Source organism: Falco peregrinus, chromosome 1, assembly GCF_023634155.1.
Source record: "Falco peregrinus isolate bFalPer1 chromosome 1, bFalPer1.pri, whole genome shotgun sequence".
NCBI classification, from domain to species: domain Eukaryota; kingdom Metazoa; phylum Chordata; class Aves; order Falconiformes; family Falconidae; genus Falco; species Falco peregrinus.
Window position 1 is genome coordinate 89,433,856 of NC_073721.1, and position 14,264 is coordinate 89,448,119.

The following is a 14,264-nucleotide window of genomic DNA, read 5'->3' on the forward strand; positions in this document are numbered from 1 at the left end:
AGCCTCTGTGAGGAGAGGCTGGGGCTGCCCCATGCTGGACATGGCGGTTCCAGCCGGCTCCAGCTGGCTCCCACGGACCCACCACAGGACACAGCTGAAGCCCTCAGCCAAGATGGTGGCACTTCTGGGAAGGCGTATTTAAGAAATGAAAAAAAAAAAAAAAGCTGTGTGACAACTGTGAGAGGGAGCAGTAAAAAAGACACATGAGAGAAGCAGCCCCACAGGCACACAGGTTAGCAAAGAAGGAGGGGAGGAGGTGGTCCAGGTGCCAGCGTAGAGGTTCCGTTCAGCCCCTGGAGAAGACCATGGTGAGGGAGGCTGTGCCCCTGCAGCCCATGCAGGACCGTTGTGGAGCAGATATCCGCACTGCTGCCCGGGGAGGACCCCACACCGGAGCAAGTGGATGTGCCCTGAAGGAAGCTGCAGCCTGTGGAGAGCCTGAACTGCAGCAAGGTCCTGGCAGAACCTGTGGCCTCATGGAGAGGAGCCCACGCTGGAGCAGCCTGTTCCTGATAGACTGTAGGAAAGATGTATGCTGGAGCAGTTTGTGAAGGACTGTCACTTGTGGGGGGGACATCACGCTGGAGTAGGGGAAGATTGTGAGGAGGAGGAACTGGCAGAGATGAAGCATTATAAACAAGTTGCAACCCCCATACCCCCATTCCCCTTCTCCTGCACAACTCGGAGGGAGGAGATAAAGGAGTCAGGGGTGTAACTGAGCCTCAGAAGAAGGGAGGGGTGGGAGGAAGGTGGTTTTAATTATGTATTTGTTTATTACTATCCTACTCTTCTTAATTGACAGTAAATTAAATTAATCTGCTGTAGTGCAGCTCTCCATTTATGTCATGCTGCTGGTAACTCCAGCTCTGCCCATTCAGTGCTCAGGAAGGTGTCTGAGTCCTTGCTGTACCCCAAATATCAGCTTAATGGAGAGGAATCCCTTAGAGGGATCATCAGCCTGAGCTTTCAGAAGCAGGTGGAGGGCAACATGGTTAGCTGGCATTCAGACACCAACAACATGACCTCCCAGGCTGCTGTCACCAGTTTCTGGAACTGGAGTGTGGTTTTTGCCACATCCAGTTCTCCAAGAGAGCCCAGGCTTTAGAGTACATGCACAAGACCATTAAGGATGACCATTTGTGCAACAGTGTGCAGCCTTTGCTGATACAGAACTTGAGTTCTTGCCCTGCTAGGAAAGTTAGGCCACTTACTCTGGAGCAACTAATGAGGAATGGAGATGGGAGCAAGGGCTTGGAGCTGGTAGGAGGCAGTTGTCAAGCTGGAAGGAAAAGGATTATTCTTTACCCAGGAGCACCTACCATCTAGGAGAGGAAAGGTTTAGCAGGTCTATATTTCTGCTTCTCTTCTTAGCTACTGAGCCCTGAAAGGACTTCAAAGACCAAGAAGACTTCTCCTGGGATTCACAGGGGAATGAGAGGAAGAGAAAAGATTCAGTTTCTCAACTGAAGGGGATAGATTTGTGGTTTCTGAGCTGAGGACTTGACGTGCAGGAAATGGGAGACATAGGGAGTTTCTCAGCCAGGAGCTGGAAGGTTTATCTGCATAGAAGGGACCATGGCACCAGCCATGGGTGAGTGAGATAGGGAGATGTTTGTCTGTTGAAGATCCCATGGCTGCCTATTTTGCCTGGGTCATTTTGTGAACATGGCCCACTCATGCTTGTCCCCAGCTGTCTGTAAGTGAAGAATAACATCAAGTAATGTTTGTTTATTCTTTAATTAGGGATCAGTTCTAGTCCCTTTTGGCTAAGAAGTCCATGGGATGAGCACAAGCTTTCTCCTCTGAACTGGGGAGTACCAGTGCTCTGGCCTAGTCTTCCTTAGCAGCTGGGTTCACAATTTTCCCCATGAAGAGGACACCATCGGTGCTTTTGTCAATAATCATCATCAGGAAGGGCCTGTTAAATCTGATGTGAGGAGGAGGAGGAAATGGTGCAAGTAGTGGTACTAATTCTATCATGGTTACTGCAGCAGCCTCTGTGCCGTTCTCACTAACATCCACCGTGGCCTTGTGAATTGCCTGCAAGGGAAGCAAAGATTAAGTTTCAGGTATAGAAAAGTGAGAAGCAGCTAGAGACAAACTTGCTTGCTTTAACACTGTGAGAAGGTATTCTTTAAAAGAAAGCACAGAATGAATATAGAACTGGTGTGAAAAAGATATTCATGTTCCATCTTTCCAAGGCAAGCAAAGTTTGCTCTTAGTTCAGGGACAGATTTCTTCAACACTCTGGCAGAGTCAAACTTGGCTGTGTGCAGAGACTGAGCAGCATAGAGAACATTTATTGTTCTGTTGTTTCTCAGAGTAAGATTTTGTCCTTAATATATAACACAGAATAAGAAAGTTTTCATTTTGCATCAATTTCTCTGTATGCAAAGATTTTCTGCAAACACACATTAGTGACAAGCTTTATAGGGTGTCTTTCTGTAACACAGCCCACTGATGACTTTACAGGGCTTTCTGCGGTAGGTATAGAAAATTCATATTTCTAATTCCTGTGATCTTATTTCACTGTATTTGGTCAGCCCTCCATGTTTTTTCTTCACTGTCCATAACACAACTGAAATTTCCTCTTATGAGGTCCTGCTACCCTTCTGTCTTATATCTGTAATTCAGGTGTTTACACATATAATAAGGTATTATTCAGTGTGAGGAATCATAAAATCATTAAATAATATATGTTGGAAGGACCTCTAGAGGTCATCCAATGCAACCAACCACCCTACACTGCATCAACTCTGACAATAGATACGGTTGCTCAGTGCCTGATCCAGTTAGGGTTTGAGTATTTCCAAAGATGGAAATTTTATAGCCTCTCTAAGTAAGCCATCCTAGGTTTTAATCATCAAGGAGAATTTTTTAACATACTATATGTGATGAGAATTTCCCATTTTCTATCTTTGGTATGTTGTCTCTTGTCATATCACTGTGCACCTGCAAGGAGAGTCTGGGTCCATCTTCTCTGCACCCTCCTACTAGGTATCTGTAGCCAGCACTAAGAAACCCTCTTCACCTTTCCTTCTCCTGGATGAACAGGTCCAGGTCTCCTAGCCTCTCCTCATATATCCCATCCTCCAGCCACACAGCCACCTAGCTGACCCTCCGCTGGACTTGCTCTGCTCCAGCATGTCCACATCTCCCTTGCACTGGGGAGCCCAAAACTGGATGTGCAGTACTCTGGTCTCACAAGTATGGAATAGTGGGGAAGGATTACTCATGGCACAATGCATACATTCTCTGGGACGCTAGGGAAATCACTTTGCTTATCTGTGTGTCAGTTTCTTGTTTGTGTAAGGAGGCTATTGCTGTCTTGTAAGTCTGTTGTTCGTATAAATTCTAAGGTTCTCAGATAATGCAGTAATTAAAGGTGTATATGTAGGATAAACACGACTATTCCCAAACTTATAACTATGACTCTTGTCATACATTAATTATTTTCACCAACTTTTTTTGAAATTATTCCTGTTATCCTTTCCAGGTCTGTTTTCTTCTTCAGAGACTTTCAAGTGAATTTTCAGGATCACTATGCAGTAAAGAATTTAATATTAAACTGTAGGAACAACAGCCATTTAATGCCTCACCTTTCCCTTCCTTTATTATCATCAATGAGCCACGACAACACTCCAGAAGTGGGATCAGCCTATTTGTTGAGATAAAACAAGGCAGACAAACCTCTTGATTACCATCTCTGCTAGCATACTTACTTTGGAAACCTTCAGAAGAGTTTCTTCTGCCACTCCAGAAAGATCAGCCTGGTTAGTGAACAATTCTGTCACACCCATTTTCTGAAACAGGCTTTTAACATCATAGGAGCTGGAGATGGAGAATTTTGGAAGGTCCAGGTAGATTTTTCTTTTTGAAAATAAACAAAAAATTTGAGTTTATTATTGCAAGATCCCTCAATGCAATAGCTATTACAGGTGTACACCCATCCCAAACACCTGTGGAGCTAAACCTTGGCTTTCTAAGACAGGAATAAATCCGATGTTAAAGAAGCCAAAATTGAGGTACCTGCCCCACTAGCCACAGTATGATCAGTGGTGCAGGGACAGGGTGCTGGTTTATGAAAGTGGCAGGCTGGAAAACATCATCCAGGCTGGAGAAAAAGAAACTTTTTGGGTTCTTCTACTCAAGGTATTATATATATACCTGAGGTATATGAATATATATATATTTATATATATTTATATATGTACTTATATACCTGAGGGCAATGTATCTATGTGCAACATCCTCACAGTTGGTAGCACTCCCATTACTGTGACTGGGGGAGCTGAGGAGAGGGTTCCCTTTAGGTACGAAATCACTCAGTACCTTTTCTGAGTTAAAGAAATTATGCAGTGCTTGTTCCTCAGAGCTGTGATCACCAGCTCATTGTGGCATCCTAAGCTTTATCTTGCCTGGATGAGTAGTTATGGTCTGTTCTATATTTAAATAGAGTAACAGTTTAAAGATTACCTTTTTTCAAATGCTTGCAGCCACTTAGACACTGTTTCTTTTAGCAGGGCATCCTCCACCTGCTTCATTGTCCCTTCATCAGGCAGAACAAACAATGAAGTAACATTTCCTTTGTATGGGATTTCTACTACCCAGCAAGACAACTCCTCATCCCTATGGATGTTAAAGTTTTTGCTTTGATGCATCATTTTGACCTTCACAGAATTCTTGGCATCCAAAAAGAAGTCACTGTCTCTGGTGTTCAAATTGTTGAAAGGATTTTCCCAGTAGCCTGTTGACAAAAGAATGAGTGTAGAATTGAATAAACTGGAAAAGGGACTAGTAAAGGCATGTCACATTAGTTGATGCTTAAAATATTGTATTTTAAACTGTAAAGGCAACAACAAGCCTATCTCAGTTTAAGGATGCTTGTTCACTGGTCATGCAAAGAAGCTTTATGTCATTTCAATGATTCTAATAAAATATCACATAAGAAAAATATAGGCTGAGGGTTGGAACACAAAAGACCTGAGCCTTTGTCTGCTAAGGTAAGTGTAAAACTTGTACAGACTCCCACCATACAGGCTCCAGGTTTATTCCTTTCATACAAGTGTCATCCACATTTGATCACATCCTGCACAGTCAAACACCTGCATCTTTCAACAAATGATCATAAATTCCCAAGCTCATCCTTTCTGAATATTTTTGGCTCAGAACCTGGCTTAAAATTTATATGACATTGATCGGTACTTCTATGGCGTCTTCTTTTTATATTTTTTTTGGACTCATATAGAAAATGATTCTTCATACCTGGCTGTCAAATGTATCCTTATACCATTTAAAAGCAGAAAAATGTATTTTAAACTAGATGTAAAGTTATATTTCTTAGATCTGGATATGACTTTTGGAGCTTATGCATATAACTGCTACCCATGTTTGTCACTCACCTTTAAAGAAAATGTAGCTAACCAGAACCATCACAGTGTCTGGCTCAAGACTCCTGAGTAAATCAACGATTTTCCCATGGGTTTTTGTTTCTATGTACTTATTGATTTCCTTTATAGCCTCTGGAGGATTCTGGAAGTTACTAGAAATAGCTGAAGAATAATAAAAATTTGTGACATCTTCCAAAAATTTTTGGAGCAGGTTCAGTCGCTCGTCTATGAACAGGGCATTGCCCATGTTCAACTGGACTTCTCGGTGAGGGTCATTCAGCAGCTGGAGGATACGTTGAAATCCCTCATGGATCTCCTGCTTCTCTATCTCTGTTAGGTTGAAGGCAAGGCCTTTGTGCAGCTGTCTGAGTGTGTTTGCTCTGGCCCCCAGGGAGAGCATCGTAAAGGCAGTTGAGATGCTCAAAGGAGAGAAGAAAATGTTCTTGTTGCCTGCCTCCTCTCTGATCTGCTTGTAAAACTTAAATGCAAAGTCAGCATTGCTGGGGGCTAACTTGACATGAGCCGAGTTTTCGCCTTCAGCTTGGGGATGGTCTTCTGAGGAATGGTGTATTTTTTGTTTCTGCTGTTCATCATTGAGGCTGGAACTATATCGACCCTGGACGTGAAGTCCAAGAAGCAACAAACACCAATACAATACAGACTTCATTTTCCTTCTGAACAGTCCTGTTAAGAATAAATAGAGCAACTTTTAGATCTAGAGAATTTTATCTTTCCTGCATAAAAATATTTTTTATATTCTAGATACTGATTTCCAGATGTCAGTCTTTAGGATTACTACTCAATTTAGAAATACTCTTCTACCTGGCCTCCTGGGTAGTCTATTTCCAGTCAGTTCTCTCAGTTTCTGACCTATGAACAAGTGAAGGAAGATAATAATGTGTCATTGCCAAGGAAGAGTCAATGTTTTGTAGGTTTTCATGAGGTTTTATACCTGAAACAGTTCTTGCCTCTGACCATCATGGCCTCTTTGCATTCCTAAGTGCCTTGGGGTGCATGACTGAGTTCACCTGTTGACTCCCATGTGATTGCTAAGCACTTTGTCAGGGAGATTGATTTTTGCTGATATGTTTCTGTAGTACCCATGGTCTTGTTATGATTTGGGTTTTTCAAGCACTGCAGTGATACAGAGATAATATCAGTTTAGGTGTGAATAAAATCCATCTAAATGCTCACCCCTTAAACTGCTGATATCTTTGTGTGTCTTGTGTAGCAGCTCTGAACTTAAGAACTATATTATTTCAAAAAATTACCTGAAATGTTTCAGCAAATGGAGAATGAATTGAGAAAGTTTATTGACTCTTTCTATTGCACATAAACTATTCATAAGGTTGCAAAGCCCAAGACTCAAGAAATTAGGAAAAGCTATAGTGGAATCTGACTTGCTGTGTGTGCACAATTTGATGACCTTTCCTCTTTCTTTAACTGACATAAGCAAATTCTACATAATCCCACAGTCTCTCTTCTGCCCTTTTCAGAGGAAGAACCATGAAACATACTGGAGAAAAACATTTTCCATAGGGTGCCTCACTTAAATTATCTCAGGTGACAGAAACCCAAAAACATAAAGTAGGCAGTGGCCTGCAGGAAAATCGAGATGATCTGAATGTTGTTCATAGCACCTGTACACTTATTCTGGATGGGATTCTGCCTCAGCGTCTGCCTCAGGCTGTGTGTCTAATGCCAGGTTTAGGTCTTATATTAAACTTTTTGTGGAGAGTTGTTAATTCTGAGTTCACCCTTTTTTGGCTGCCCAGTATGAAACACTGGAGATGTCAGCTGTGGAAGTGCTGGGTACAACAGCTGTGCTCAGCATGTCTAAAATGCTGGATAAAAACATTGACTTTGAGGGGAAAAAAAAAAGGCATTCTAAATGGAGGTAATTCATTTTTGTCTGGTAAGTATTCTTTTCATAATTATCCAAATCTGCTTTATCTGCTTTTGAGAGAGACTAATTTCTCTTCACTTGGCTGCAAGTAGGCTGGTCTTTAAGCACACTGGAGTTATAGGGATGCTACTCTCATTAACCCTGAATCAGCCTGGAGTAGTCAGGGCACTGAGATTGTAATTAAATTTACTTCTCTGGGAGTGGAGACAAGGTTTTGTTCTTCAACTTGGTATTGACTGTTGAGTACTCATTTGGGACCTCACCTCCCAGTCATCGTGCCACTATAGCTAGGAGCTGGATCACTGACTGTATCCTGCTTCCATCATTTAGAACATGCTTCCAGAAGACAAATTAATTTGCAATTACTGCACAAAATAAATTAATCACAGAATTAAATACTGTGCAAAAAATTACAGAGATCACAGACAGCATGAATTCAAAGGCTTCTAAGAAAGTATAATACGGTACTTACAGTGCTGAACCTTCCTTTCACAGTGCTTCTTCCCTACTCTTCATTTCGCTGGGCAGTTTTAAGTTAATGTCCACTGGTAAATATTAAACAGAGCAAATAAGATTTATTTGCAAAACAAAAGTTGAGTAAACTATTTTTTTCTGGTCAACAAACATTATAAGTCTGTTTTCCCGCCATACATGTGGAATGATGCCAAGGTGCTCTGAGGGGAGAGAGAGAGCGGGGACCTTGCTACTCTTGGATTTGAACTAAATTGCGGGCAAAAGAGCTTTGCAAGGTAGTCTGGCATAACCATGGTAAATGAGCTTTAGAAAACAACATTAGAAGAACTGGAAAGCTCAGATAGGGCCAAAACAATGCCTGTTTATAAAAAGGATGCTACATCCCACTGAACTCTCTGTATGGAATATCCTGATGCAAAGATGCCATATAATTGAATACCCAAGGCAGCAGCAAGTTTGTTCAGGAACAGCTCAGTATCTCTATGCTGTCCTGCAGTGCACACTAACTGGCATTATTTGAAGGGCTCATTAAAATTATTAGATAAAGGTAAATTATTAGTCAGCAGTGCTGGTTAGCTTTTTGAGAGACTTTTGATGATTATTTTAGAAACTACTGAAGTAAAAAAGAAAAGTATTAATATGGCTGAAAAAATAGACAAAATAAGAAAACAAATGGAAGAACAAAATGGGCAATCTTTACCATGGCAAAATGTTAGCTGGGAAGCAGCGAGGAGATATTCTTAAGCCCTTGCTACATACACATAGAATAGGCATAATTTACATACATGTTATATATGAATTACATTGGGATCCCTCTCAGAGGGAGGTGAGAGAAACCGGCATAATTTAGCCATTTAGAAGGTTATTTAAGGATGAGATACATGGCACATCCTAATTAGCAATGACTAATTCTTTGCATTGAATGTACATGATTCCACCCCAGGTAAATCTACTATTTATCTACACATAGGAATCCACCCACTATAGTTATTGCTATGTAGCTACTACCTCTTACAAGACAAAAAAAAGAGCTGGTCAGAGCGTACTTCTGTAGAGGGTTTGTTGTTTTTTTTCATGATATGTGGAATTAGCCAGAAAGTTTATTGCAGTGTTATTTAAAATGACCAAGGTTCAACAGGAGCAATTATGCTGTTGCTCAACTCTAGTGAAGACAAACTATTTTTCTCAAGTATAGGCCTACATACATACACAGCATAAATCTTTCAGCCCAGTCCTAATGCTTAGCTAAGCATCTGAAGGATGCTACTGATTTCAGGGAGGAAGTCCTGGGAACCGCAGAGCTTCTGCAGTGATTCCTCTAATTTCTTCAAGGACGTGCAGCAGCATTCAGCATGTCAGGGAGAGTGGAAAGTTGCTGCTGTCTCTGCTTACCACTCCCAGGCACCAGCTCTTCTGACCCTGATCCAAGTCTTCTCCTAGACAAGGTTAAGACCAGGAGTTACATCAGACCCACAAACGACCATTTTCAAGGCAATCAGCTTCTTAGCTATTCCAGATAGATCAGCACGGTTAATGAATGCAACAGTCACACCTGGTCCTTTGAAAATCTCTCTTAGGTCTTAGGTGCCAGAAATAGATGCCCGTGGAAAACAAACTCCTGTTGAATGCTGTGGAAAATGAGGTTGAATTACCATGCATGGGTATCACCGGCATACCTGTCAGGTGGCAGCATCTGTGAGAACCCAGGGAGGGGAAAGGAGTTTGTTACTTCTCTGTACATTCCCATTGGTGCAAATGGTTGTGTCCCAGAATAGATGTCACTGTGAAATGTGAGGCTCAATGGAAAAGTTTGTGCAGAGTTTTGCAGGAAGAGAAGCCATGTAGGTGAATTTCTCAGAGGAGAATACGGAGCTCCTGGATGCTTCTAGGTAAGCAGTGGCTGGGACAGAGGGATTCTTGCTCCAGGAGCCAAGGGAGTCATATAAAGGACTGACAGATATGCTTTTCCCATTGGCCTGATAATGGTCTATATGAAAGGAATTACAGAAAAAAATAATTATCTCTTTCCCTACTGTCTGCCAGTGACTCTGGTCAGTTATGCAATATGTTTTGGTTCCTCCTTACAAGAGCAGTTTCATCCCATATCATTAATTTACTTCTGTTGCTGCTTGGCTGTCAGATTATTATACACTAGCTTTGCAAGTTATATTTCTGGGTTTTCCAGGGCAAGGTATTTCTGGCTGTGGAAACAAAAACATCAGCCAGATGATAAAGATTAAGCAAGAGAAATCTGTACTTTGCGTGATAAATCCTCATGCAGCCATTTCTTGTTGCCTTATAAAGTTGTATCATTCAAGGTCTGTCTGCAAAAGTTCAGATAAATAAACCTCTTGACATAAATAACTCCATTAAAATCAGGAGATCGGCATCATTGCAAAATTTATGTAACCAGAATAAAAATCAAGTCCGCTGTGTATTTTTATCTGTTTCTGTAAAAGGCATCCCAAATACACTCCCCATGTCTTACAAATATTCATACTTTTCTCCTCAGATAAGGGAAGTCTTCTGGCTCAGTTTCAAAAAACAGCATGACTGACAGAAAGAAAGAAGGTGAAGGCTAAGCAAAAAGTCTGTGACAGAACTGAGAATAGAAACTAGACCTTTTCTGCTTTGTTTTCAGCTTCTTTCACCAATGCAATAGGAATCTCTGAACTAAAATTTCATATGAACTCATAGTTTTCTAGATGAAAGCTGTATAAACAGAATCGAATAATCTTACTATTTTTTTCTTCTGTGTTATACCTCAGAAGGAAATACAGTTCTTTTATTACCAAGGTGTGATTCCATTTCTCATAACAGGCATTTCACCTTAGATGGTCATTTTCATCAGTTTGCAGAAAACAATATTTTTTCTGCTTTGTCTGCACCTGATCTCCTAGCATTGAAAGGAGAAGTGTTTCCAAGAGCATAAAAGTGTTTAAGGCCTGATGTGAATTCCATTGGAGTCAGATAGCCAGGATTTTAATGCTTAGGATGGGTAATCTCTCACTAAGAGTTCATCTCAGGTTTTTCTGATACATTTTCCATAGTGTGCCCAGATTAAGACATTGGAATTGTAGCTCTGCTTGACACTGCCAAGGCTTTTCAAAACTAGTTGTTGTAAGTTTTTTACAAATCACTAGAATTAAATAGGGGAAAAAAATAAGTAATAGACAGACTGCAAGACCAAAAATTTGCTCTTAGACTGATTTGTAATTTGAATTTCTTTTTGCAAAAGATACATCGGACTTAAGGTAGTTAAAAGTACAGACCAAAAAATTTAATCAAATATAATGGTACAAGAACTTAAAAGATGGCATGTATAACTCTCAGAATTAAAATAAATTACAATAAAGTGATGGGTTATCCTGAGTGTCAGTGAGGTTAAAGGCCAGACTTTCTAGTACCTACGCCTAGCTGGTGGCTCTGGAGCCCATTCCCAGCAGGGTGAAGGCAGCAGACATGCTGACCAGGGAGAAGAAAATGCTTCACCAGGTTCTTGGACCATCACTTGCCTGTAAAACTGGAAGGAAAAGTCCATGTTGCTGGGGACCATCCACTGGCAGGAACCAAAAGGATATCCCTCATGGGGATGCTGCTCCTGCAGCCCTTAGTTTTCTTATTCTGCTTGCGGCTGTGGGCTGTTGGTAGCCAGGAACAACAGGCTCAAGTGCAGCAAAGGAGCATTGCATGCAGTCATGGGTAAAGAAAAAGTAAAGTCAATTTAAGGTTTCTTGATCTAATTGTAAAAAGATTTCATATCTGGCTACCATGCCAGAAACAACTGCTAAATTAATCCAACTGACCCTTTGAGAACTTCTATAGTTATTACTTTATCAGGTTATAACAACATTTATCTTTCTGATCTGTCAGTAAAACCATTTGTAAAAATTTATTAGCAATCCAAAAATATGAGTTTCTTTTTGGTCTGGGATTATGAGAATTAATTGATCACAGGGGATCTGGTTACACCTCTGCGATTCAGCACTGGTTTGGCAGTGGTATTACTGCAGTCATGGTCTGCTTTTTTAACATCGTTGTCAAATTCGAGGAAGGGGGAGCTGTGCACTTCATCACCTCCATCTCTGCTTGCCTCTGCAGTCACTGGAAGGACAGTTGCATGACATTGGCCTTGGGTGCTGAGCCTTTCACAACTGGGGGATCCAGCTGCCAAGGAAGACAATGTACAATGTACAATGGCCTTTTTCTGCCAACTCATTCCAGTTTGCAGGGTCAGGGCAGCACCTGTCAAGCAGCTTGCACAACTGTAAAAACCTGTTGGGTCCCTGAACTAATGACAGACTTTCTGGTTCATATTAAAACCTTGCTTTCAATACTTTTGAGGAGGAAGGACATGGATAATAGACAGTGGCTGTGCCTCCATTGTAAGTTGTATCACATTTTAAACTCTAATTAAGTTCTTTTATATCAAGATGTAATAGAATTAAACTTGCATATTTTATATTTCATGATAGTTTCAATGGGCTCAGCTGTGAAGTGTGTCAGGTATCTACGTTATCAAAGCATTGCTGTATCACCTGAGGATGGGCACAAATCCTTAATGAGGAGCAGCCTTTTGAAAATAACATGCACAGTTACTGTGACAGCAAATGCATAGGACTGACCAGAAGAAACCACCAAAACATCTATGGGAAGTACATGGGAGTCTCACAGTTTGTGACTTGCAGTAGTTTTGAAGGTTGTTTTCTGAACTGCCTAATTTTACTCCACAGAAGGAGTCTCCAGTTCTCTCATTTTTAGGAAGCAGCTGGTGAAGGCCTATCAGCGTGACCTGGAACTTAGTGTTATTCAAAAAAGGCAGACTGCTAGCAGAAGGGGAGCTCATAGGACTGAATGACAGAGGGACAGTATCCTACCCCTGAGCTGGTCATTCTGGCTCCATTTGTATTAGTACATTGAGCAATGCTGGAGCGCAGGCTGGACCATCACCCTGCAGTCACTCATACTCTTCCATTTTTGGTACAGTTTCAGACGTAGGTATCACTCATGCCATCTATGATTTTTCCAAACAAGTGCAAAGCATTTTTATGGAGTTACCATAAGTCAGGGGATATTTCCAATAAGCAGCCCAGATGTCTTGCAGGGTCAGAATTAAGCAACGTGGATATGAGCTTTGATGAGCCAGTTGTCCTCATGGCTAGAGAATTGACCTTGGAGAACTTTATTTACTAGCAGAGATGTAAACTCTGGGAATATAATTGATCTCAATGTTTGTTTTACCCCTTCCAGGTATTCATACCCTATCCCTTCTGATCTTCTATTTGTTCATGAAACGCAAGATTAAATCTATGAAGCAATGCCAGTAGCCCTTCTTGGGTGTCAGCCAACTAAAATATTCCCCAGCTTTGATTTAGCCACTGCTTCCAAATAGGATGCTTGTGTAGAGTTTGTTACCTTAAAGGGGGACTCAAAGAAGCCAACACAATGGGGGTGGATGGCACCAGCTGTGAATGTCCTAATGGAGTGTATGGCAAAGACTTGACCTTCAAAGGAAGTGCCTAGGCTTGGTTTGAAAGTGACTGACTCGCCCACCATGTGATCTGAAGCTATGCTTTCCTTCTCCTAGAAGCCCTACCAATGTCACAAGATACCTTTACTTCAGCCACCACTCACTCAACAGTGTAGTTTGCAAAGAATTCATTAGGATTTACCTGTCAAACCCATTTTCCATCCAGGGAAGGGCAGACATTGATTTCTATCTTCCAGGCAAATACCCTTACCAGCACTCCAGGTTCAACACTAGCTCTCCTTCTGCAGCAGTCAACCTGACCAGCCTGGAGTTTAGGATGCTGCAGCTATGGGATTGTCTGCCTGCAGGAAAGGAAGGGGTCTGAAGATGAATATTCCTGAATATCCTGTACCCAAGGCAAATGCTCTAACCACACAGACTGGTGTGGGCAGGTAACAGTTGGAGAGGTTGGACTCTACAGAGTAGCTCCTTCTTGGGTACTAATTACTTTCTTAGCAAATTGACCTCTTGATCCCATAGACTCAAATCTGATTAAAAAAATTAAACTCCTACCACTAACCCAGTATATTTAAAGAAATTGAATGAGGTTCAACATACTGAGAAGGGTCTGGGTGTTTTTAACCCAAGTCTATGCAGCTGTACCCCTGAGCAGTGTTAAATACATCTATCACTGCTAAACATCTGTTGTTGATCCCACAGGATGGAACAGGGAAGGAGTCAGGCTGACACCACACCAGACTGGCTGTGTTTCTGTCAGCATATATTCCTTTTCTTGGTGCTCCAGATTCTCACAAGTTCCAAGCCTTGACTGGATTTTGACACTGTTTTGAATCCATAAGGCTGTGTTAGGAGAGAGACGTCAGTTTGACACAGATATCCTCAGAGGTAAAAAATGATTTTGTCCATTAATGACATCCACGTGGAAGAGAAGAACTAAGATCCTTGAGTGGCCTGCATTTGTATTTTACATTTCCACATGTCAGCCCTTCAGCACCAGGACCCA

At 41.4% G+C, this 14,264-nt stretch overlaps 1 protein-coding gene across 2 annotated transcripts; it reads right to left on the reverse strand.

Moving 5' to 3' along the window:
* Positions 1 to 1,718: 1,718 nt before the first annotated feature.
* On the reverse strand, positions 1,719 to 7,858 carry LOC101916147 (alpha-1-antitrypsin-like). Of its 2 annotated transcripts, XM_027793221.2 has the most exons (6): positions 7,769 to 7,784; positions 6,213 to 6,260; positions 5,403 to 6,074; positions 4,477 to 4,747; positions 3,723 to 3,870; positions 1,719 to 2,040 (listed from the first exon to the last, which is right to left on the reverse strand). In XM_027793221.2, the coding sequence occupies exons 3-6, from the start codon at positions 6,055 to 6,057 to the stop codon at positions 1,831 to 1,833; spliced, it is 1,284 nt and encodes a 427-aa protein (XP_027649022.1). In that variant the 5' UTR covers positions 6,058 to 6,074; positions 6,213 to 6,260; positions 7,769 to 7,784; the 3' UTR covers positions 1,719 to 1,830. The 2 variants fall into 2 exon arrangements, with proteins under 2 accessions (XP_027649022.1, XP_005241988.1); XM_005241931.4 differs by lacking the exon at positions 6,213 to 6,260 and having other exon boundaries at positions 7,769 to 7,858.
* Positions 7,859 to 14,264: the final 6,406 nt, after the last annotated feature.